At 43.1% G+C, this 25,578-nt stretch overlaps 1 protein-coding gene across 2 annotated transcripts in view; it reads left to right on the forward strand.

Moving 5' to 3' along the window:
- Positions 1–2,977: 2,977 nt before the first annotated feature.
- LOC110521011 (serine/threonine-protein kinase TAO2) overlaps positions 2,978–25,578 on the forward strand; it is a 38,883-nt gene continuing 16,282 nt past the window's right edge. For both annotated transcript variants that reach the window (XM_036968767.1, XM_036968768.1), the window contains exons 1-11: positions 2,978–3,475; positions 14,313–14,453; positions 14,596–14,667; positions 14,880–14,981; positions 15,058–15,103; positions 15,265–15,361; positions 22,554–22,667; positions 22,843–22,934; positions 23,403–23,496; positions 23,698–23,779; positions 23,877–24,044. In XM_036968767.1, the coding sequence (XP_036824662.1) occupies positions 14,322–14,453; positions 14,596–14,667; positions 14,880–14,981; positions 15,058–15,103; positions 15,265–15,361; positions 22,554–22,667; positions 22,843–22,934; positions 23,403–23,496; positions 23,698–23,779; positions 23,877–24,044 (999 nt within the window). In that variant the 5' untranslated portion in view covers positions 2,978–3,475; positions 14,313–14,321. The remainder of the gene's footprint in view (positions 3,476–14,312; positions 14,454–14,595; positions 14,668–14,879; positions 14,982–15,057; positions 15,104–15,264; positions 15,362–22,553; positions 22,668–22,842; positions 22,935–23,402; positions 23,497–23,697; positions 23,780–23,876; positions 24,045–25,578) is intronic.

The following is a 25,578-nucleotide window of genomic DNA, read 5'->3' on the forward strand; positions in this document are numbered from 1 at the left end:
CCCCCTCCTGTACTCCCCGTTCACTCATAATTTCACAGCCAGGCACGACTCCAACACCATCATTACATTTGCCGATGACACATCAGCCTGATCATCGACATTAACGAGACAGCCTATAAGGAGTAGGTCAGAAACCTGGCCGTGTGGTGCCAGGATAATAACCTCTCCCTCAACGTGATCAAGACAAAGGAGATGATTGTGGACTACAGGAAAAAGAGGACTGAACATGCCCCCAATCTCATCGACGGGGCTGCACTGGAGCAGGTTGAGAGCTTCAAGTTTCTTGGTGTCCACATCACCAACAAACTAACATGGTCCAATCACACCATGACAGTCATGAAGCGGGTACGACAAAACAGGAGATTGAAAAAGATTTGGGATGGGTCCTCAGATCCTCAAAAAGTTCTACAGCTGCACCATCACTGCTTGGTATGCTTGCATCACTGCTTGATATGGCAACTGCTCGGCCTCCGGCCGCAAGGCACTACAGAAGGTAGTGCGAACGGCCCAGTAGGCTTCTATCCCCAAGCCATAAGACTCCTGAACATCTAGTCAAATGGCTACCCAGACTATTCACATTGCCCCCCCTTCTCCACACCACTGCCACTCTGTTGTCATCTATGCATAGTCACTTTAATTTACTCTACCTACATGTACATACTACCTCAACTAACCGGCACTCCCCTGTAAATATTGTTATTTTTTACTGTTCCTCTTTAATTTCTTGTTACTTTTATCTCTTATTCTTATCTGTATTTTTTTTAAACTGCGCTGTCGGTTAGGGTCTCGTAAGTAAACATTTCACTGTAACCTGTTGTATTCGGTGCATGTGACTAATAACATTTGATTTGATTAGAGGCACAAGCATTTCACCACACACATTAACATCTGCTAACCATGTGTACAGTGCCTTGCGAAAGTATTCGGCCCCCTTGAACTTTGCGACCTTTTGCCACATTTCAGGCTTCAAACATAAAGATATAAAACTGTATTTTTTTGTGAAGAATCAACAACAAGTGGGACACAATCATGAAGTGGAACGACATTTATTGGATATTTCAAACTTTTTTAACAAATCAAAAACTGAAAAATTGGGCGTGCAAAATTATTCAGCCCCCTTAAGTTAATACTTTGTATCGCCACCTTTTGATGCGACTACAGCTGTAAGTCGCTTGGGGTATGTCTCTATCAGTTTTGCACATCGAGAGACTGACATTTTTTCCCATTCCTCCTTGCAAAACAGCTCGAGCTCAGTGAGGTTGGATGGAGAGCATTTGTGAACAGCAGTTTTCAGTTCTTTCCACAGATTCTCGATTGGATTCAGGTCTGGACTTTGACTTGGCCATTCTAACACCTGGATATGTTTATTTTTTAACCATTCCATTGTAGATTTTGCTTAATGTTTTGGATCATTGTCTTGTTGGAAGACAAATCTCCGTCCCAGTCTCAAGTCTTTTGCAGACTCCATCAGGTTTTCTTCCAGAATGGTCCTGTATTTGGCTCCATCCATCTTCCCATCAATTTTAACCATCTTCCCTGTCCCTGCTGAAAAAAAGCAGGCCCAAACCATGATGCTGCCACCACCATGTTTGACAGTGGGGATGGTGTGTTCAGTGTGATGAGCTGTGTTGCTTTTACGCCAAACATAACGTTTTGCATTGTTGCCAAAAAGTTCCATTTTGGTTTCATCTGACCAGAGCACCTTCTTCCACATGTTTGGTGTGTCTCCCAAGTGGCTTGTGGCAAACTTTAAACAACACTTTTTTATGGATATCTTTAAGAAATGGCTTTCTTCTTGCCACTCTTCCATAAAGGCCAGATTTGTGCAATATACGACTGATCGTTGTCCTATGGACAGAGTCTCCCACCTCAGCTGTAGATCTCTGCAGTTCATCCAGAGTGATCATGGGCCTCTTGGCTGCATCTCTGATCAGTCTTCTCCTTGTATGAGCTGAAAGTTTAGAGGGACGGCCAGGTCTTGGTAGATTTGCAGTGGTCTGATACTCCTTCCATTTCAATATTATCGCTTGCACAGTGCTCCTTGGGATGTTTAAAGCTTGGGAAATATTTTTGTATCCAAATCCGGCTTTAAACTTCTTCACAACAGTATCTCGGACCTGCCTGGTGTGTTCCTTGTTCTTCATGATGCTCTCTGCGTTTTTAACGGACCTCTGAGACTATCACAGTGCAGGTGCATTTATACGGAGACTTGATTACACACAGGTGGATTGTATTTATCATCATTAGTCATTTAGGTCAACATTGGATCATTCAGAGATCCTCACTGAACTTCTGGAGAGAGTTTGCTGCACTGAAAGTAAAGGGGCTGAATAATTTTGCACGCTCAATTTTTCAGTTTTTGATTTGTTAAAAAAAGTTTGAAATATCCAATAAATGTCGTTCCACTTCATGATTGTGTCCCACTTGTTGTTGATTCTTCACAAAAAAAATACAGTTTTATATCTTTATGTTTGAAGCCTGAAATGTGGCAAAAGGTCGCAAAGTTCAAGGGGGCCGAATACTTTCGCAAGGCACTGTATCTTGGGAGGGAAAGGAGGAATGGTGTTATTTTGACAAGGCTGGGGCATTGTGGATTGCTAGTGGGGAAAAACCCCAGATGGAAAGTGTAAGGAATGTGGGGAGGTAGAGACTGTGAAGCATGCTGTGTTATATTGCAGACAGTATGCTGAGGATAGGAGGATATTTTTTTGGTGAGCTGACTGAGTTGGGTGTAATTTTTTCCTTGTAGCTATTTTGTGCACAAATGATATACAGAGTGAAATAGCAAGTTGTTGGGGTTTCTTTAGTCCACCTGCCTGCACCTATGGGTGTATATTTCACTCTCCAGCCTGAGAAAGGCAGCAATACGCATTACAGCGTCTAGTGCGCCGGAAACGGAAACGAATAAGAAGAAGCCACCCACATAGATAGAACAATAAGATTTAGTTATACAAATATTTGACAACCATGCGCCTTACTTCCGGTTTCCGCTCCCGCCCCATTCACAGCCATCTTGGTTTTTCTGAACAAAAAAAGGGGGTGAGACAGAAAAACACTGACGGGGAGAAGCATATTAGACATTGTAGAGACTTGACGGAAAGACGGATGTAGTGATACAATACGATATGAAAGGAAAGGGAGCAGGTGAGGTGGAAGAAGACCAGCCGCACCCCGTATACAGCTAACGTTAGCTAGTAGTTAGCCAGCTAAGCTAACTGGCTAACCAGTTCGGTACGGATTAAGTAGCTAGTCAGACAGCTAGCTAGGCGAGATAGCTTATGCTCAGCCCTACCGATTGCCAGCCTGGGACATTGAGAATAAATCAAATTAATCATCGGATTCATGTGAGAAGGAAATCGATGACAATGCATCGTACGTCGATTTGAGATGCTCCATTGAAGAGACCACCACTAACGTTACTATTATTGGATAATTATTTTTTTTCGTAGCTAGAGCGGGATCATAACAAGCCGTGGTAAGTGTTGCAATTTATTGTCAACAATGATGGCTAGCTCGTTAGCGCTATTTAGCCAGTTTGCGATTCTGGCCTTCGCTTGTATTTAGCATCGGAATAGGTTACTTATCAATTGACTGGCCAGCTAGCTAGCTAACCAGCTAACTAGCTTGCTAAACTAACGACTGTATGGTGTTTGCAGACATCCATCGATAGCTAATTAGCCATCATGCTTAACTTAAGTCAGCTGACAGTGACATGCTTGAGCCCAAAAAATGTATTGAAACGACCCTGGGTTTATAAGCGCGGATATCGACCCTGCGGCTTGAGCATGCTTTTGGGGCACAGTCGATTGAGCGCTGGACTTCCGGCTAGAAGGCCGATGGTTCGAGACCTGCACCTTGCCTGTTTCTTTACAGTACCATCCTATGACATTGTCTAATATGGATAACTAGCTAGATAGTTATCTAAATGACCACACTTATTTGAGCATACACTGACTTGTACACGTGTAGTTTAACAAAGTTGAAAGTAAATGAGACTCATTGTATATTATAATTTATTCTTAACTGACTTGCCTAGTTAAATACAAATTAAATGCCTTGCAAGGCCAAGCCAAGGTCCTAGTTGAAAATATATCCCATCCTCAACCTAGGGCGAGACCCGGGTTTGAACCCCATCTGTCACTCAAGACCCATTACATGCCATGACACCATAGAAATAAGTGAACGACACATTATGGTTTTATTGTAGCCAAGCATTCCATGACCCAATTCCTTTCTTCCAGAATTAGTTCCTCTAGCTACATGGTTAGAGCAGATTTCGATGCACGGTCCCCATGTTCATTTACCCACAGTTTAGCTACTAGCTTCCTACTTTACTATGATTCACATCACGCTGTAAAAACGGTGAATACATACTAGAACAAAATGGGGGGAAATAGGGAATGGAAATTAGTGTAACATTGAAGAATTGGATCAATTTCAAACCAAAAATATAGGCCATGAATTCACAACAGCTCAATATCTCCCTGGTGTTTATTACTTGACAACACCTATCGGTGATATGCTCAGTGCAGCCACTGATGACATCGCAGTTAACTAGATCAAGATTTAGTTTTTCTGTGCTAACATGAGTCTCGAATTGAGCACCAATCGACTGTTATTGTGTAACAGAGCGTAGCATATTGAGTATTTTACTCTAAAGCGGTGGGTTTGGTTCACTGGATTTCTATAAAGACCATACAGTCCATATAATGTACAGACATGGCATGTCCTTTCCACACACACCCCACCCCTCTACACACACACACACACACACACTCTTGCACACTCACAAACACTTGTCTCACACACATTATTTTAAAGGTTTGCTTTAAAGAGAGCATCCCAAGCCCAGTGGGGGCCCAGGGGTGATGTCTTGATGCATTCACTCCAGACTGAATCACTGGAGCTGGTTACGTTAGCTCTGCTCTTTTCTCTCCAGCGGTCACACTCAAAACCAACCAAGACTTGGGCATCAAACTTTCTTTATTCCTTGAAATAGGCTAATCACTGATCTCACATGTCATGTAGGTGGAAGGCCATGCTCGCACCTATACAACCATGTGAGATCAATTATTATTTTGAGGGAGGGAGGAAGGAGGTGGCATTTGACGAATGTTTGAATAGGGACTTGGTTGTTTAACGGGATAGTTCATCATCAAAATCTCAATTTGTCCGCTATCTGCAGGTCAAATATCGATCTTGAATGAATGGGAAATATAGGTGCCGGGTAAATCCATTTGAATTGAATCACTTTTTGACAGCATCCCTTTTGATTCAAACTTAACTTTCTATACATGTTTGCCGGTGGAAGATATGGTCAGAAAGTTACTTTTTGGACCTGAATGCCAAAACATTCAGGAGATAAAGCTGCTCAAAGTTGACCCATTTTGCATACTCCACCATACCATGAGACATCGATGTCTTCATCACTGGACAAGATGAACAGCTGAGTTGTCTGTAATTTTAAAAGCTTACAAACATGGTTGTAAAACTATTGTAATATTTGTTTAAAAAATATACAGTACCAGTTTACACCTCATTCAATGATTTTTATTTTTACTGTGTTCTACATTGTATAATAATAGTGAAGACATAAAAACTATGAAATAACACATGGAATCATGTAGTAACCAAAAAAGTGTTAAACAAATCAAAATATATTTTAGATTCTTCAAGTAGTCACCCTTTGCCTTGATGACAGCTTCATACACTCTTGGCATTCTCTCAACCAGCTTCACCTGGAATGCTTTTCCAACAGTCTTGGAGGAGTTCCCACATATAATGAGGACTTGTTGGCTGCTTTTCCTTCACTCTGCGGTCCAACTCAACCCAGACCATCTCAATTGGGTGGAGGCTGGGTGATCTGATGCAGTACTCCATCACTCTCCTTGGTCAAATAGCCCTTACACAGCCTGGAGGTGTGTTTAGTCATTGTCCTGTTGAGAAACAAATGATTGTCCCAGAAGGGATGGCTTATCGCTGCAGATTTCTAAGTAAATCACTGACACTGTCACCAGCAAAGCACCATGACACCACCACCTCCATGCTTCACAGTGGGAACCACACATGTGGAGATCATCCGTTCACCTACTCCGCGTCTCACAAATACACAGCGGTTGGAACCAAAAATCTCAGAGGTCAACTGATTAGGATTTTTTAACACAGATACCAAGTATTGGAGGACCAAAAAAAGCCAATGCTGATTTATAATGACAACTACAACAACACTGAATGAACACTTTTTTATTTTAACTTAATATAATACATAAAATCTATTTAGTCTCAAATAATGCAACCTGTTCAATTTGCTTTAAATAATGCAAAAACACAGTGTTGGAGAAGAAAGTAAAAGTGCAATATGTGCCATGTAAAAAAGCTAATGTTTAAGTTCCTTGCTCAGAACATGAGAACATATGAATGCTGGTGGTTCAATATTCCCAGTTCTTCAATATTCCCAGTTAAGGAGTTTTAGGTTGTAGTTATTATAGGAAGCCCCAAAATTTTATCAGCATATCGATTGCGCAACCAGGGGTGGAAAAACCTTGGATCATTGTTACTCTAACTTCCGCGACGCATATAAGGCCCTGCCCCGCCCTCCTTTCGGAAAAGCTGACCACGACTCCATTTTGTTGATCCCTGCCTACAGACAGAAACTAAAACAAGAGGCTCCCACGCTGAGGTCTGTCCAACGCTGGTCCGACCAAGCTGACTCCACACTCCAAGACTGCTTCCATCACGTGGACTGGGACATGTTTCGTATTGCGTCAGATAACAACATTGACGAATACGCTGATTCGGTGTGCGAGTTCATTAGAACGTGCGTTAAAGATGTCGTTCCCATAGCAACGATTAAAACATTCCCTAACCAGAAACCGTGGATTGATGGCAGCATTCATGTGAAACTGAAAGCGCGAACCCCTGCTTTTAATCAGGGCAAGGTGACTGGTAACATGACCGAATACAAACAGTGCAGCTATTCCCTCCGCAAGGCTATCAAACAAGCTAAGCGTCAGTACAGAGACAAAGTTTAATCTCAATTCAACGGCTCAGACACAAGAGGCATGTGGCAGGGTCTACAGTCAATCACGGACTACAAGAAGAAATCTAGCCCAGTCACGGACCAGGATGTCCTGCTCCCAGGCAGACTAAATAACTTTTTTGCCCGCTTTGAGGACAATACAGTGCCACTGACACGGCCTGCAACGAAAACATGCAGACTCTCCTTCACTGCAGCCGAGGTGAGTAAGACATTTAAACGTGTTAACCCTCGCAAGGCTGCAGGCCCAGACGGCATCCCCAGCCGCGCCCTCAGAGCATGCGCAGACCAGCTTGCTGGTGTGTTTACGGACATATTCAATCAATCCCTATACCAGTCTGCTGTTCCCACATGCTTCAAGAGGGCCACCATTGTTCCTGTTCCCAAGAAAGCTAAGGTAACTGAGCTAAACGACTACCGCCCCGTAGCACTCACTTCCGTCATCATGAAGTGCTTTGAGAGACTAGTCAAGGACCATATCACCTCCACCCTACCCGACACCCTAGACCCACTCCAATTTGCTTACCGCCCAAATAGGTCCACAGACAATGCAATCTCAACCACACTGCACACTGTCCTAACCCATCTGGACAAGAGGAATACCTATGTGAGAATGCTGTTCATCGACTACAGCTCGGCATTCAACACCATAGTACCCTCCAAGCTCGTCATCAAGCTCGAGACCCTGGGTTTCGACCCCGCCCTGTGCAACTGGGTACTGGACTTCCTGACGGGCCGCCCCCAGGTGGTGAGGGTAGGCAACAACTTCTCCACCCCGCTGATCCTCAACACTGGGGCCCCACAAGAGTGCGTTCTGAGCCCTCTCCTGTACTCCCTGTTCACCCACGACTGCGTGGCCACGCACGCCTCCAACTCAATCATCGAGTTTGCGGACGACACAACAGTGGTAGGCTTGATTACCAACAACGACGAGACGGCCTACAGGGAGGAGGTGAGGGCCCTCGGAGTGTGGTGTCAGGAAAATAACCTCACACTCAACGTCAACAAAACTAAGGAGATGATTGTGGACTTCAGGAAACAGCAGAGGGAACACCCCCCTATCCACATCGATGGAACAGTAGTGGAGAGGGTAGCAAGTTTTAAGTTCCTCGGCATCAAAGCTGGGACCGAGAGACTGAAAAACAGCTTCTATCTCAAGGCCATCAGACTGTTAAACAGCCACCACTAACATTGAGTGGCTGCTGCCAACACATTGACACTGACTCAACTCCAGCCACTTTAATAATGGGAATTGATGGGAAATTATGTAAATATATCACTAGCCACTTTAAACAATGCTACCTTATGTAATGTTACTTACCCTACATTATTCATCTCATATGCATACGTATATACTGTACTCTATATCATCGACTGCATCCTTATGTAATACATGTATCACTAGCCACTTTAAACTATGCCACTTTGTTTACCTACTCACCTCATGTATATACTGTACTCGATACCATCTACTGTATCCTGCCTATGCTCCTCTGTACCATCACTCATTCATATATCCTTATGTACATATTATTTATCCCCTTACACTGTGTATAAGACAGTAGTTTTGGAATTGTTAGTTAGATTACTTGTTGGTTATTACTGCATTGTCGGAACTAGAAGCACAAGCATTTCGCTACACTCGCATTAACATCTGCTAACCATGTGTATGTGACAAATAAAATTTGATTTGATTTATACTCACATTATTTTAACAGTTTTGGAAACTTTTGAGTTTTCTATCCAAATCTACTAATTATATGCATATCCTATCTTCTGGGCCTGAGTAGAAGGCAGTTTAATTTGGGCATGCTTTTCATTCAAAATTTCAAATGCTGCCCCCTATCCTAGAGAAGTTAAGCAACATTCCCAAAATTCCCGGGCTTAACTTCCCATGGAAAATTTCCTGGAAGTCTTCCGACCCTTTGCAACCCTACTAGTGGTTGTATTAATTTGAGATCTATCGCATCCCACAACTGTGCAAGACTGTTTGGAATATTTTTTATTTAGAATAGGTATAGAATAGGTATTCTTTTGTACTGTGGGGGATAGTAGATTGACATAGTCTTGTGCTTTTGCTGTTCATTAGGCCTCATCTTGTTGGTTGAAAAGTAAATGTGGACAGTTCTTCCAATATCTTCAATATGCACCTCGGAATTAGATAAGGGCATGCTCAGTTGCGTATTCAATGGGTCTGTCTTCACTTGTAGCCTATGAGAAAGACTCCACCATGTGATGGAGAGCAATGTGAGTGAGAGGTGCTTCGGAGTGCGCAGCACTCCAGGCCAAGGTTACAACGCAGCACTCCAGGCCAAGGGCACAATGGTCACTGGCCACAAAAGGCATGGATTTTCTTAGGGTGCATTGTAGCCACACAAAGGGGATGCTGCCAGGAAATTAGAAGCATGATCAAGTTCTTGTCAAATTGTGAATGAGACTGAAGTGTGTGTGGGTGTGTAGCCTGCGCAAAAAAAAAACAAAGCAGAGCTCATGCCTTTCAAGCAACTTTTTTCAAATCATCGTTAGTCGCATCATGCAGCCTTACCATGTATTAAAAATCAAAACGTATAGCCCAACGTTTGTAGAGCAACTAAAGTTAACACATTAATAAATCTAAATTAAGCATATAGGTGTGCCTATTTCTTTGTTTATCTGACGTGTATACCTATATAACGAAGGTACATGACGTAATGACGCTACGTACATTTTGCGCTACACTTGCAATACAACATTCCTAAACTACCCCACAATGTCTGTGTGGATCGAGCAGTCAACAAGTCAAGCAGTCATTTGAAAGAGTAACAAAATTTCAGCGAGACAACTCAAAGGTGAAATCCATTAACGCCAAGATAATGGAATTCATTGCCCTTGACAATCAACCGTTCTCTGTCGTGGGTGATGTTGGCTTTCGGCGACTGGTCGAGCACCTTATAGTTAACTAGTCCAACGCAATAACGACCTGCCTCTCTCTCGTTGCACTCCAAGGAGACTGCCTGTTACGCAAATGCAGTAAGCCAAGGTAAGTTGCTAGCTAGCATTAAACTTATCTTATAAAAAAACAATCAATCATAATCACTAGTTAACTACACATGGTTGATGATATTACTAGATATTATCTAGCGTATCCTGTGTTGCATATAATCTGACTGAGCATACTTGTATCTGACTGAGCGGTGGTAGGCAGAAGCAGGCGCGTAAACATTCATTCAAACAGCACTTTCGTGTGTTTTGCCAGCAGCTCTTCGTTGTGCGTCAAGCATTGCGCTGTTTATGACTTCAAACCTATCAACTCCCGAGATGAGGCTGGTGTAACCGAAGTGAAATGGCTGGCTAGTTAGCTCGCGCTAATAGCGTTTCAAACTTCACTCGCTCTGAGCCTTGGGGTGGTTGTTTACCTTGCTCTGCATGGGTAACGCTGCTTCAATGTGGTGGCTGTTGTCGTTGTGTTGCTGGTTCGAGCCCAGAGAGGAGCGAGAAGAGGGACGGAAGCTATACTGTTACACTGGCAATACTAAAGTGCCTATAAGAACAACCAATAGTCAAAGGTTCATGAAATACAAATGGTATAGAGGGAAATAGTCCTATAATAACTACAACCTAAAACTTCTTACCTGGGAATATTGAAGACTCATGTTAAAAGGAACCACCAGCTTTCATATGTTCTCATGTTCTGAGCAAGGAACTGAAACATTAGCTTTCTTACATACCACATATTGCACTTTTACGTTCTTCTCCAACACTTTGTTTTTGCATTATTTAAACCAAATTGAACATGTTTCATTATATACTTGAGGCTAAATTGATTTTATTGATGTATTATATTAAGTTAAAATAAGTGTTCATTTAGTATTGTTGTAATTGTCATTATTACAAATGCATAAAAAATTATAATCAGCCGATTTAATCGGTATCGGCTTTTTTGGTCCTCCAATAATCGGTATCAGCGTGCGCTATTTTTCTGATGTTGCCCTACCGGAATTACACAGTAATCGCATCCTTGCTATTATTTTCACAACATACATACTATGCAATGCCGTTTGGGTCTTTGCATGTCAAAAATAAAGTAGCAATGTCAAAGCTGTACAAAAAAGTCAGCAAACAGGGCCACGGTTAACACTACCAAGTGCGCTATTGTGTTTACAATTCTGTTTTTGTAATAAAGCATTATTTGTTTGACCGCAACTTCTGGGGTAGCTAGCTTTAGCTTGGTACCTAGCTAGCACCAATACAACCAGCCTGAAAACAATGACCAGTGGAAACTGCAGTCATTTTCATTATTCTTAGCAATGATTTAGGAATCCTTGTGAGTAAGTATTAGCTAGGTTGTCACTTGTTGGTCGCCTATTGAATTTGAACTTCAGTAAATGAAAATTAAATAACTAGCCAGCTACTTAACCTTGTTGCCCTAAGCTAATGTTATAAGCAGCCAACTAACGTAATCTGCCTAGTGATGCTCCACCGGACCGGGTTATGTGTTGTGAAGCTAGCCACAATAAGGATTAGGCACAATAGTGGAATTTGTGGTTTGCCTTCTAAATAAAACTATCTCATTGACAGATGCAAATTAATACAAATAGTAGAATTATGCCATACTTTTTTTGGAGGCTGACCGCAAAGTCCACTATTGTGGCTAATCCTTTTTGCAGCTAGCTTCACATGGATGGATCCGACCACCATTAATCAAATCTGAACTGTCTTATAAATTAGGGTTATTTTAGATGATGACACAGATTGTTGTTTTGCTATGTTTTTGGGGAACAATATTGCATCCATGAGCTAGCTTTTTTCATGACGGCACTCTCGGTGTGCGAGACAACTTTACCAGCATCATAGCATACGTATCGATGAATCGTTGTGACATATGAAATACGAGTGATTGTGTAATAACTATGCGAAAAAATTATGAACGTGTTAAATTGTGACGTGTGGTCCTATTCAGGTCCTGATTGGTCAACAAACTTATTTTACACGTGGATTTTTAAAAATAGTGTTAAATACTATATTTTTGACACGCAAAGACCCAAACTGCGTTCCATAGAAATCCTGGTTGAGAATGAAACTGAACAAATGAACAACGAAACTTCACAGCCAGTAAGTGAAAGAGATACATTTTTATTCTGTTTTACTGTTATTGGGGACATACGTAAATGCTAACAAAAACTTTTTGTCAGTGTGGTTGGTGTGTGTGTTGACCTTTTTTAAATTTATCTAGGTAAGTCAGTTAAGAACAAATTCTTATTTGCAATGACGCCCTGCCCCGTCCAAACCCAGACGACGCTGGGCCAATTGTGCGCCACCCTATGGGACTCCCAATCACGGCCGGATGTGATACAGCCTGGATTCAAACCAGGGACTATAGTAACGCCTCTTGCACTGCGATGCAGTGCCTTATACCGCTGCGTCCATGCGTGTGTGCGTTAACTATTTAACTGTACTAGAATGCTTAAAAGGCCGCTAAAATTAAAAATATTGCTATCGTTTTTTTTTGCGCAAGGAAAATATTGGATATCGGTATCAGCCAAAAATGTAATATCGGTGCATCACTACTATAAAATGCCACTTTAAGCAAATCTTGAGCTAGTTTAATGAGCTTGTGTAACCCACAGCAATTTGGCATAGCCAGATCAGGACCTAACGTAAGGACAACTCCGAGTATGCTTTTCTGCGCTTCTGAAATAGACTACATTTTCTTCATATCATGTTTCTTTAGACTTGTCTAAAATAAATAATTGATTTATTGTGAAGGTGTAGGCTATATTACATGGATGTATTAGACTTTCTCAACTGTAGATGTTCCGAAGGTCTGCATCAGTGGCTTGTAGGGTATGTGTGGAAACCAGGAGATGCTAAATGTGTTTTGTTTTTAACGGTCAATTCCCCTGAGACCAACAGTTATTTGCTTGACAATCATCGGCTGACTAAATTTCGTGACCGCCACAGTCCTAGTTGGTCTACTGTTATTTCTCTAAAATGACGTTTCAGGCAGCTTGTGGTCGGGAAATGTATGTTAAATTCTCTGGCAACCGCTCTGTTGGACATTCCTGCAGTCACCATGCCAATTGCACACTCCCTCAAAAAAAATTGACACAACTGCACATTTTAGAGTGGCCTTTTATTCTCCCCAGCACAAGGTGCACCTGTAATGATCATGTTGTTTAATCAGCTTCATGATAGGCCACACCTGTCAGGTGGAAGTTCAACTATGTTTAATTGAAAAGGATCAGTCTGTGTTGATGGGTAGCAAACACAGGATTTTATTGTAATTTCAGAATTTCCATAATATATCTGCTGTAATTGTGTAATATTTCACAGTATTACTTACCTGTCAGTGTTGTGATTGGCTGTTGATTTCTCACGCCTTAGCGGCATCTGTTCTGAATATGTGTCTGTGTTTTCTGGGTTTGAGCCTTTTACTTTCGGTGTTGGTCCACCAGCTTCAAACAGCTGTAAAAACAATATTTTCTGCTATTGGAAATGTTTCTAGCGATTTAGGTGGTACAATGATTCCCTATTCCCTACACTATTCATTGCTTGTTTTCTCACAGAAACTGAAATTGAGCAAGCAGTGTATAATTTTAGCAACAAGGAAATGAGTGCGATTTTCACTAGATAACAGCCAGAAAGTTCCCAGTTTAACAGTGGGAGAAATCAATAGGCGAATATCGCAGCCAATTAAAACACTGGCGAGTAAGTAATACTGTGAAACACTATCATTCCACATTCCCTGCAGATATATTATGGCCATTTTATGAAATTTCAATGTAAAAATAAAATCCTATGTGTAGCACCTTTAAGTTATGAGTAAACCATGTCTCTGCTCTCACAGCACTTTGATTTACAGTTACAGAGGGACTGTTATGTGTGTGTGCGCGCACATGCCATGCGGGCTGTAGTGAAAGTTTGTGTATCCCTCAACATAATATGTACGCAAGCACTCTCTGCCGAGGGTTGAGACGAGTTCTACATTTTTAATATGGGTTTGTTATTAAGTGCACTTTGTGAGAACTAACCTCCCTCTCTTTCGGTTTCTCTCCTCTCTCCGCACTTGTTCTCTGCCTTTCTATCTCTATACCCTTCTTTACTCCTCTTCCTCTCTCTAACTCTTCCTCTATTCCCCTACCCTTCTTCTCTCTACCTTGTCTTCCGCATTTTCTCTTCCACTCTCTTCTGTCCTTCTCACTTTCTTTTTTCTCACACTTTTCCCACCATATCCACATCCCCCCCCTCTTTTTTAAAATGTTTTTTTCCCTCAGAATTTTCTCTTTCTGTCCACCAGGCCCTGGCTATGCCCTCGAGTGTGCGGGCGGGCAATCTAAAGGACCCGGATGTGGCTGAGCTCTTCTACAGAGATGACCCCGAGAAGCTTTTCGCTGACCTCCGAGAGATCGGCCATGGCAGTTTCGGGGCCGTCTACTTCGTAAGGCGACCTTATATTAGGGGGAGGGGAGAGTCTTGATTAAGAAAGTGTGTGCGTTTGCTCTCCTTATCAAAGTGTGTAACAAGGTGTTTTGAGAGTTTGTATGAAGCGTGTCTGTCCTTCTCGATGCTGTGTCCGACAGGCCCGAGATGTGCGCAACAACGAGGTGGTGGCCATCAAGAAGATGTCCTACACCGGCAAGCAGTCCAACGAGGTGAGCCAACGCGCGCACACACTTAAGTTTAGGAATAGAAACAGATGTGTTAGCGCTTGGCTGGAACAAAAGCCTGCACACTCAGGACCCTTACATAGGCTTTTCAAGGATGTTTAGGGACAATTCTAAGCCAATCTACTTTTTTGTCTATTTTCCATGATTCCCTGTGACATGATGTTTGGTATTAACCCCTGCTCTCTCGTTCTCCTCAGAAATGGCAGGATATCATCAAGGAGGTGAAGTTCCTCCAGAAGCTCCGTCATCCCAACACCATCGAGTACAGAGGATGCTACCTCAGAGAACACACAGCATGGGTCGGTATTAGCAGTGTGTGTGCTCCCAGTACACTATTTGAGTGTCTACTAATAATCTGTCCCCCCCCTCCCTCAGCTGGTGATGGAGTACTGTTTAGGCTCTGCCTCCGATCTTCTAGAAGGTTAGTACACCAGAGACCAACTGCAGGGATTATTTTGAGTCATGTTTAAGGGCGTTTAGCATGTTTTTGAAGCTTTGTATATAACTAGACTTTTTCTCCCTCTTTCTTACTGTCTCTGTGTGTCTCTGTGTGTGTCTGTGTGTCTCTGTGTGTGTCTGTAGTTCACAAGAAGCCATTACAGGAGGTGGAAATAGCTGCTATTACCCATGGTGCACTACTGGGCTTGGCCTATCTTCACTCCCACAACATGATCCATAGGTAATATTATAAAAATATATGCCATTTTAGCAGATGCTTTTATCCAAAGTCAAACAACTACTACAACCTCTTGGTCCATGCTACTGTGTTGTCCATATGCTGTCACTGTGCAGTGTCTTAGAGCAATTCTGGCCGTTCGATTCCAGTTCTGTTTTCAATGCTATGTCTTTCAGTCTAGTCTGTCATCAGGGATTTTACTCAGTGTCGTTTCAATAATCATTGCGTTGTGGCCTTAATAGCCTGGGCTCATTTTCCCGATAGCGATGGAACTTAGGCTTACAAGTGTTTTAACTATGGATCTTTCCGACAATGGCCGAAGATGTAACATGAGTTTTTCCAAAACACCACTACAAGTGCATCGTTGGAGCATGTGTCGTCACTAATAGGATCGAAAGAAAAGGAGCGCTGCTCTCGGAACAGCTTTCTCCATTCAAATATTTCTTTAACTTTCAAATTATTTCACAATACTGACGCAGAGAAAGAGAGATTACCACCTACGGCTGCAAATATTGAGGCAGTTTACTCCAATGCTTACCCAATAAAAATGCAAAAAATCACAGATTTGGCACATAATATATTGAGACAAGTTATACACTGGTAGCCTACAAGTAGCAAAATAAAACTCAATTGATTGAACATGAAATGTATTTTGATATGATTGAAATAGGCCTATAGCTTACTGTTTATATTTTTGAGCATTCAACTCTGTTTTCATTCAAAGCATATTTTTATACGTTGCTTGTTTGTATTAATTGTAAAGACATTGGCAACGTATTTGTAGTCAACTTTGTTCTGAAGTTTTCGCAGTCACAGATGCGGATAAAACACGTGATTCTGTTTCAGCTGAGATCAAATCAAATCAAATTTTATTTGTCACATACACATGGTTAGCAGATGTTAATGAGAGTGTAGCGAAATGCTTGTGCTTCTAGTTCCGACAATGCAGTAATAACAAGTAATCTAACTAACAATTCCAAAACTACTGTCTTGTACACAGTGTAAGGGGATAAAGAATATGTACATAAGGATATATGAATGAGTGATGGTACAGAGGAGCATAGGCAAGATACAGTAGATGGTATCGAGTACAGTATGTACAAATGAGATGAGTATGTAAACAAAGTGGCATAGTTTAAAGTGGCTAGTGATACATGTATTACATAAGGATACAGTCGATGATATAGAGTACAGTATATGCGTATGCATATGAGATGAATAATGTAGGGTAAGTAACATCATAAAAGGTAGCATTGTTTAAAGTGGCTAGTGATATATTTACATCATTTCCCATCAATTCCCATTATTAAAGTGGCTGGAGTTGAGTCAGTGTCAGTGTGTTGGCAGCAGCCACTCAGTGTTAGTGGTGGCTGTTTAACAGTCTGATGGCCTTGAGATAGAAGCTGTTTTTCAGTCTCTCGGTCCCAGCTTTGATGCACCTGTACTGACCTCGCCTTCTGGATGATAGCGGGGTGAACAGGCAGTGGCTCGGGTGGTTGATGTCCTTGATGATCTTTATGGCCTTCCTGTGACATCGGGTGGTGTAGGTGTCCTGGAGGGCAGGTAGTTTGCCCCCGGTGATGCGTTGTGCAGACCTCACTACCCTCTGGAGAGCCTTACGGTTGAGGGCGGTGCAGTTGCCATACCAGGCGGGGATACAGCCCGCCAGGATGCTCTCGATTGTGCATCTGTAGAAGTTTGTGAGTGCTTTTGGTGACAAGCCGAATTTCTTCAGCCTCCTGAGGTTGAAGAGGCGCTGCTGCGCCTTCTTCACGATGCTGTCTGTGTGAGTGGACCAATTCAGTTTGTCTGTGATGTGTATGCCGAGGAACTTAAAACTTGCTACCCTCTCCACTACTGTTCCATCGATGTGGATAGGGGGGTGTTCCCTCTGCTGTTTCCTGAAGTCCACAATCATCTCCTTAGTTTTGTTGACGTTGAGTGTGAGGTTATTTTCCTGACACCACACTCCGAGGGCCCTCACCTCCTCCCTGTAGGCCGTCTCGTCGTTGTTGGTAATCAAGCCTACCACTGTTGTGTCGTCCGCAAACTTGATGATTGAGTTGGAGGCGTGCGTGGCCACGCAGTCGTGGGTGAACAGGGAGTACAGGAGAGGGCTCAGAACGCACCCTTGTGGGGCCCCAGTGTTGAGGATCAGCGGGGAGGAGATGTTGTTGCCTACCCTCACCACCTGGGGGCGGCCCGTCAGGAAGTCCAGTACCCAGTTGCACAGGGCGGGGTCGAGACCCAGGGTCTCGAGCTTGATGACTAGCTTGGAGGGTACTATGGTGTTGAATGCCGAGCTGTAGTCGATGAACAGCATTCTCACATAGGTATTCCTCTTGTCCAGATGGGTTAGGGCAGTGTGCAGTGTGGTTGAGATTGCATCGTCTGTGGACCTATTTGGGCGGTAAGCAAATTGGAGTGGGTCTAGGGTGTCAGGTAGGGTGGAGGTGATATGGTCCTTGACTAGTCTCTCAAAGCACTTCATGATGACGGATGTGAGTGCTACGGGGCGGTAGTCGTTTAGCTCAGTTACCTTAGCTTTCTTGGGAACAGGAACAATGGTGGCCCTCTTGAAGCATGTGGGAACAGCAGACTGGTATAGGGATTGATTGAATATGTCCGTAAACACACCGGCCAGCTGGTCTGCGCATGCTCTGAGGGCGCGGCTGGGGATGCCGTCTGGGCCTGCAGCCTTGCGAGGGTTAACATGTTTAAATGTCTTACTCACCTCGGCTGCAGTGAAGGAGAGACCGCATGTTTTCGTTGCAGACCGTGTCAGTGGCACTGTATTGTCCTCAAAGCGGGCAAAAAAGTTATTTAGTCTGCCTGGGAGCAAGACATCCTGGTCCGTGACTGGGCTGGATTTCTTCCTGTAGTCCGTGATTGACTGTAGACCCTGCCACATGCCTCGTGTCTGAGCCGTTGAATTGAGATTCTACTTTGTCTCTGTACTGGCGCTTAGCTTGTTTGATAGCCTTGCGGAGGGAATAGCTGCACTGTTTGTATTCGGTCATGTTACCAGACACCTTGCACTGATTAAAAGCAGTGGTTCGCGCTTTCAGTTTCACATGAATGCTGCCATCAATCCACGGTTTCTGGTTAGGGAATGTTTTAATCGTTGCTATGGGAACGACATCTTTAACGCACGTTCTAATGAACTCGCACACCGAATCAGCGTATTCGTCAATGTTGTTATCTGACGCAATACGAAACATCTCCCAGTCCACGTGATGGAAGCAGTCTTGGAGTGTGGAGTCAGTTTGGTCGGACCAGCGTTGGACAGACCTCAGCGTGGGAGCCACTTGTTTTAGTTTCTGTCTGTAGGCAGGGATCAACAAAATGGAGTCGTGGTCAGCTTTTCCGAAAGGGGGGCGGGGCAGGGCCTTATATGCGTCGCGGAAGTTAGAGTAACAATGATCCAAGGTCTTTCCACCCCTGGTTGCGCAATCGATATGCTGATAAAATTTAGGGAGTCTTGTTTTCAGATTAGCCTTGTTAAAATCCCCAGCTACAATGAATGCAGCCTCCGGATAAATCGTTTCCAGTTTGCAGAGAGTTAAATAAAGTTTGTTCAGAGCCATCGACGTGTCTGCTTGGGGGGGGATATATACGGCTGTGATTATAATCGAAGAGAATTCTCTTGGTAGATAATGCGGTCTACATTTGATTGTGAGGAATTCTAAATCAGGTGAACAGAAGGATTTGAGTTCCTGTATGTTTCTTTCATCACACCATGTCACGTTGGCCATGAGGCATACGCCCCCGCCCCTCTTCTTACCAGAAAGATGTTTGTTTCTGTCAGCGCGATGCGTGGAGAAACCCGTTGGCTGCACCGCTTCGGATAGAGTCTCTCCAGTGAGCCATGTTTCAGTGAAGCAAAGGACGTTACAGTCTCTGATGTCCCTCTGGAATGCTACCCTTGCTCGGATTTCATCAACCTTGTTGTCAAGAGACTGGACATTGGCAAGAAGAATGCTAGGGAGTGGTGCACGGTGTGCCCGTCTCCGGAGTCTGACCAGAAGACCGCCTCGTTTCCCTCTCTTTCGGAGTCGTTTTTTTGGGTCGCTGCATAGGATCCACTCCGTTGTCCTGTTTGTAAGGCAGAACACAGGATCCGCGTCGCGAAAAACATATTCTTGGTCGTACTGATGGCGAGTTGACGCTGATCTTATATTCAGTAGTTCTTCTCGACTGTATGTAGTGAAACCTAAGATGACCTGGGGTACTAATGTAAGAAATAACACGTAAAAAAACTAAACTGCATAGTTTCCTAGGAACGCGAAGCGAGGCGGCCATCTCTGTCGGCGCCGGAAGTAGCAAGATCTGTGTATAAAGTGATTCGGGAGGGCAAAAAAAGCATGTAATGACACAATTAGCTGTTCTACAAGTGGTCTGAGGTAGGCGTTAGATTACGAGCACTTTCAAGTACAACGTTAATAACAATTGCTTGGCGATTTAACCATTCCCCTATGAAGGTTCTAACGATGAACTTAATCTTAAGATGTTTTTGAGAAACCGGGCCCTGTCTTCTTCTATACCATATACAGTGGGGCAAAAAAGTATTTAGTCAGCCACCAATTGTGCAAGTTCTCCCACTTAAAAAGATGAGAGTCCTGTAATTTTCATCATAGGTACACTTCAACTATGACAGACAAAATGAGAAAACAAAATCCAGAAAATCACATTGTAGGTTTTTTTATGAATTTATTTGCAAATTATGGTGGAAAATAAGTATTTGGTCACCTACAAACAAGCAAGATTTCTGGCTCTCACAGACCTGTAACCTCTTCTTTAAGAGGCTCCTCTGTCCTCCACTCGTTACCTGTATTAATGGCACCTGTTTGAACTTGTTATCAGTATAAAAGACACCTGTCCACAACCTCAAACAGTCACACTCCAAACTCCACTATGGCCAAGACCAAAGAGCTGTCAAAGGACACCAGAAACAAAATTGTAGACCTGCACCAGGCTGGGAAGACTGAATCTGCAATAGGTAAGCAGCTTGGTTTGAAGAAATCAACTGTGGGAGCAATTATTAGGAAATGGAAGACGTACAAGACCACTGATAATCTCCCTCGATCTGGGGCTCCGCACAAGATCTCACCCTGTGGGGTCAAAATGACCACAAGAACGGTGAGCAAAAATCCCAGAACCACACGGGGGGACCTAGTGAATGACCTGCAGAGAGCTGGCACCAAAGTAACAAAGCCAACCATCTGTAACACACTACGCCGCCAGGGACTCAAATCCTGCAGTGCCAGACGTGTCCCCCTGCTTAAGCCAGTACATGTCCAGGCCCGTCTGAAGTTTGCTAGAGAGCATTTGGATGATCCAGAAGAAGCTTGGGAGAATGTCATATGGTCAGATGAAACCAAAATAGAACTTTTTGGTAAAAACTCAACTCGTCGTGTTTGGATGACAAAGAATGCTGAGTTGCATCCAAAGAACACCATACCTACTGTGAAGCATGGGGGTGGAAACATCATACTTTGGGGCTGTTTTTCTGCAAAGGGACCAGGACGACTGATCCGTGTAAAGGAAAGAATGAATGTATCGTGAGATTTTGAGTGAAAACCTCCTTCCATCAGCAAGGGCATTGAAGATGAAACGTGGCTGGGTCTTTCAGCATGACAATGATCCCAAACACACCGCCTGGGCAACGAAGGAGTGGCTTCGTAAGAAGCATTTCAAGGTCCTGGAGTGGCCTAGCCAGTCTCCAGATCTCAACCCCATAGAAAATCTTTGGAGGGAGTTGAAAGTCCGTATTGCCCAGCAACAGCCCCAAAACATCACTGCTCTAGAGGAGATCTGCCTGGAGGAATGGGCCAAAATACCAGCAACCGTGCTGTGCTGTGCTGTGAAAACCTTGTGAAGACTTACAGAAAACTTTTGACCTCTGTCATTGCCAACAAATGGTATATAACAAAGTATTGAGATCAACTTTTGTTATTGACCAAATACTTATTTTCCACCATAATTTGCAAATAAATTCATAAAAAATCCTACAATGTGATTTTCTGGAATATTTTTTCTCATTTTGTCTGTCATAGTTGAAGTGTAGATATGAAAATTACAGGCCTCATCTTTTTAAGTGGGAGAACTTGTACAATTGGTGGCTGACTAAATACTTTTTTGCCCCACTGTATGCTATATAGGGTATGTCACTATTGCAAAAGAGGTTTCTAGCCTTAATGCAACCGCTGTATCAGATTTTTAAAAAACTTTACAGAAAAAGCATAATCTGAGAACGGTGCTCAGAGCATCCGTCATTGTGGAGTCAACAGAAGTTTGAAATAACACCATAAATATTCACTTATCTTTGATGATCTTCATCAGAAGTCACTCCCAGGAATCCCAGTTCGACAATAAATGACTGATTTGTTCCATAAAGTCCATCATTTATGTCTAAATAGCCACTTGTTGTTAGCGTGTTCAGCCCAGTAATCCATCTTCATGAGGCGCAAGCACTACGTCCAGACAAAAACTCAAAGTTCCATTACAGGTCGTAGAAACAAGTCAAACGATCTATGGAATCAATCTTTAGGATGTTTTTAACATAAAACATCAATGATGTTCCACCCGGAGAATTCCTATGTCTAAAGAAAAGCACTGGAACGAGAGGTAACTCTGTCAGGAGCGCGCATCACGAGCCTGAGACACTCTTCCAGACCACTGACTCAAACAGGTCTCATGATCCCCTCATTTATAGTAGAATCCTCATTCAAGTTTCTAAAGACGGTTGACATCTAGTGGAAGCCATAGGAAGTGCAACTTTATCCATATCCCACTGTGTATTCTGTAGGCCAAGCTTTGAAAAACGACAAAACTTCAGATTTCCCACTTCCTGGTTGGATTTTTCTCAGGTTTTCGCCTGCCAGGCCGCTCTTGAGTGTCTACAATTGTATAGAAAGTATGCAGAAATTATAATGGACCTATATACTATATATACATTATTTATTTATTTTCAAATAACTGCCCTTTTTCTGTCCTGCAAATTAATTTTAACAAACAAATCGGTCCCTTTTAAAATCTGTGTGGCCCTCTGTTGAATTTTGAAATCCCGTTGTGGCCCTCGAGCCAAAACGTTTGCCCACCCCTGGTTTAATTGAATATGTTCAACGTTGTTATCTCTGTGCTGTGTCAACATTGTTTTTGTCACATTGTGTTAACAGTGCTCCTCTCCTCTCAGGGATGTGAAGGCAGGGAACATCCTCCTGACAGAGCCTGGCCAGGTGAAGCTGGGAGACTTTGGCTCTGCCTCCATTGTTGCCCCCGCCAACTCCTTTGTAGGAACCCCCTACTGGTGAGGAGATAGTACTGCAAACTGTGGACTATTCAATTCCTTGTGGGCCAAATTGCTGCTGGTTTTCTCCTGTGAATCTCCAAATCCTCCCCCACCCCCTGTCCTACACACAAGGGATGGTACACTCTTTTTAACCAGTGGCTGATTATAAAGGGATGGTTCACTCTTTTTCCAGGATGGCTCCAGAGGTGATCCTAGCGATGGACGAGGGTCAGTACGACGGCAAGGTGGACGTCTGGTCTCTGGGCATCACCTGTATAGAGCTGGGTAGGCATCGCCAGGGCAAGAAACCACTCTAGGATCTTCATGGCAACAAACTATTCACAATCTCTATGGTACTGTAGAGAGGGAATGCCGCCCTTGGACACCACATCAAGAAAGAGATCTAACAATGTAGTATAATATAGGAAATATGAAGGTGTCTTGGCAAATGGCTCCACAGTGAACTTTGACCCCAGGCCCTCAGTGTGACCCCTGTCTGAGTGGTCTGACCAAATCCCTAACCCCTGGGAGTTGGTAATAGTCTATGTTGTGTATGTTTGTCCCAGCATTGTTACTGGGATTTAAGAGACTCAGCGCTAAGCTCCTTTGGCTGTTAGCTAACATGTCTTCTCTCTCCCTCCTCTCTCTATCACTTGTTACTTTCTCTCCATCTCCCTTTTCCTTCTCTCGATTGATCTCTCTTCTTTTTATTCTCTCCCTCTCTTCCTCCCTCCCTCCCTTGTCTCCCTTTAGCGGAGAGGAAGCCTCCTCTGTTCAATATGAATGCTATGAGTGCCTTATACCACATCGCCCAGAACGAGAGCCCCATCCTAGCGTCCAATCACTGGTGAGCGTCACTCTCCCTCATGTACATTTCTCCACTCACTTATCGGTCTTGATTTCTCCTTTACATCACTGTCTCGTTGTCTCCTTTACATCACTGTCTCGTTGTCTCTTAACGCTCTTTCGCTCACTCACCAGCTCTCTCACGCATCAGCTCTCTTTCTGTCTTCTCTCTGACTGAACTCTGTTCTCTCTCGTGCCATAGGTCTGATTATTTCCGTAACTTTGTGGACTCCTGTCTACAGAAGATTCCACAAGACAGGCCTATCTCCGATGTGTTGCTGAATGTAAGAGTGCAGCACACACACCTTTTTCTTGTTCCTCCTCTCTTCCTCAATTTGTCTCTCTAACTCTTTGCACTCCCCCCTCCCCCCCTGTCTGTAGCACCGGTTTCTGTGTCGTGAGCGTCCCCTAACGGCGGTGATGGACCTCATAGCGAGGACCAAGGACGCAGTCCGGGAGCTGGACAACCTTCAGTACAGGAAGATGAAGAAGATCCTCTTCCATGAAGCCCACAATGGACCCACCCCAGAGGGAGGCGAGGAGGAGGAGGTAGGGGCCCCCCCCATGTTAGTAAGGCCCATAATGGACCTCCTCTGGTTGTATGGTGAGAAGGAGGAGTTATAGGGCACACTTCTTAGGGCAGATCTGGGTTGATCACTTACAGTGCCTTCAGAAAGTATTCATACCACTTGACTTATTCCACGTTTTGTTGTTTCAGCCTAAATTCAAAATATATTTTTTCTCCACTATCTACACACAATAGCCCATAATGACAAAGTGAAAACATGTTTTTATAAATGTTAGCTGATCTATTGAAAATAAAATACCGATATCTAATTTACATAAGTATTCACACCCCTGAGTTGATTCATGTTAGAATCACCTTTGGCAGTGATTACAACTGTGAGTCTTTCTGGGTAAGTCTCTTAAGAGCTTTGCACACCTGGATTACTTATGTGCACATTTATTATTTAAACAAATAATTCAACCTCTGTCAAGTTGGTTGTTGATCATTACTAGACAGCCATTTTCAAGTCTTGCCATAGATTTTCAGGCCTATTTATGTCAACTAACTAGGCCGCTCAGGAACATTCACTGTCGTCTTGGTAAGCAAGTCCAGTGTGTATTTGGCCTTGTTTGAAGTTATTGTCCTGCTGAAAGGTCAATTTGTCTCCCAGTGTCTGTTGGAATACAGACTGAACAAGGCATTCCTCTAGGATTATGCCTGTGCTTAGCTCTATTCTGTTTCTTTGGCAAAGACTAAAGAGTTTTTTATGATACAATGACAAGCATACCCATGACACGATGCAGTCACCACCATGCTTGAAAATATGAAGTGAACTTGGATTTGCCCCAAACATAACTTTGTCCTGAATACAAAGTGTTATGTTTCTTTGCCACATTTTTTTGCAGTTTTACTTTAGTGCCTTATTGCAAACAGGATGTATGTCTTTGAATATTTTATTCTGTACAGGCTTCCTTCTTTTCACTCTGTCATTTAGGTTAGTGTTGTGGATTAACTACAATGTTGATCCATCCTCCGTTTTCTCCTGTCACAGACCATGTAACTCAAACTGTTTTAATGGTACCATTGGCCTCATGGTGAAATCCCTGAGCGGTTTTCTTCCTCTCCGGCAACTGAGTTAAGAAAGATGCCTTTATCTTTGTAGTGACTGGGTGTATTGATGCATCCAAAGTGTAATTGATAACTTCAGCATATAAAAAAAATTGCCCATCTACCAATTGGTTCCCTTCTTTGCAAAGCATTGGAAAATCTCCATGGTCTTTGTGCTTGAATCTGTGTTTGAAATTCACTGCTTGGCTGAAGGGCCTTCAGTAATTATGTGTGTACAGAGATGAGGTAGTCATTCAGAAATAATGTGAAACACTATTATCGCGCATAGTGAATCCATGCAACGTATGACTTGTTAAGCACATTTGTTCTCCTGAACTTATTTAGGCTTGCCGCAAGAGGTTGAATACTTATTGACTCAAGACTTTTGATATTTTCGTTTTTAATTTGTAAAAATGTCTAAACAAATCCACTTTGACACTATTGGGTATTGTGTGTAGGCCAGTGAGA

The sequence above is a fragment of the Oncorhynchus mykiss genome, chromosome 30, assembly GCF_013265735.2.
Source record: "Oncorhynchus mykiss isolate Arlee chromosome 30, USDA_OmykA_1.1, whole genome shotgun sequence".
Lineage (NCBI taxonomy): Eukaryota > Metazoa > Chordata > Actinopteri > Salmoniformes > Salmonidae > Oncorhynchus > Oncorhynchus mykiss.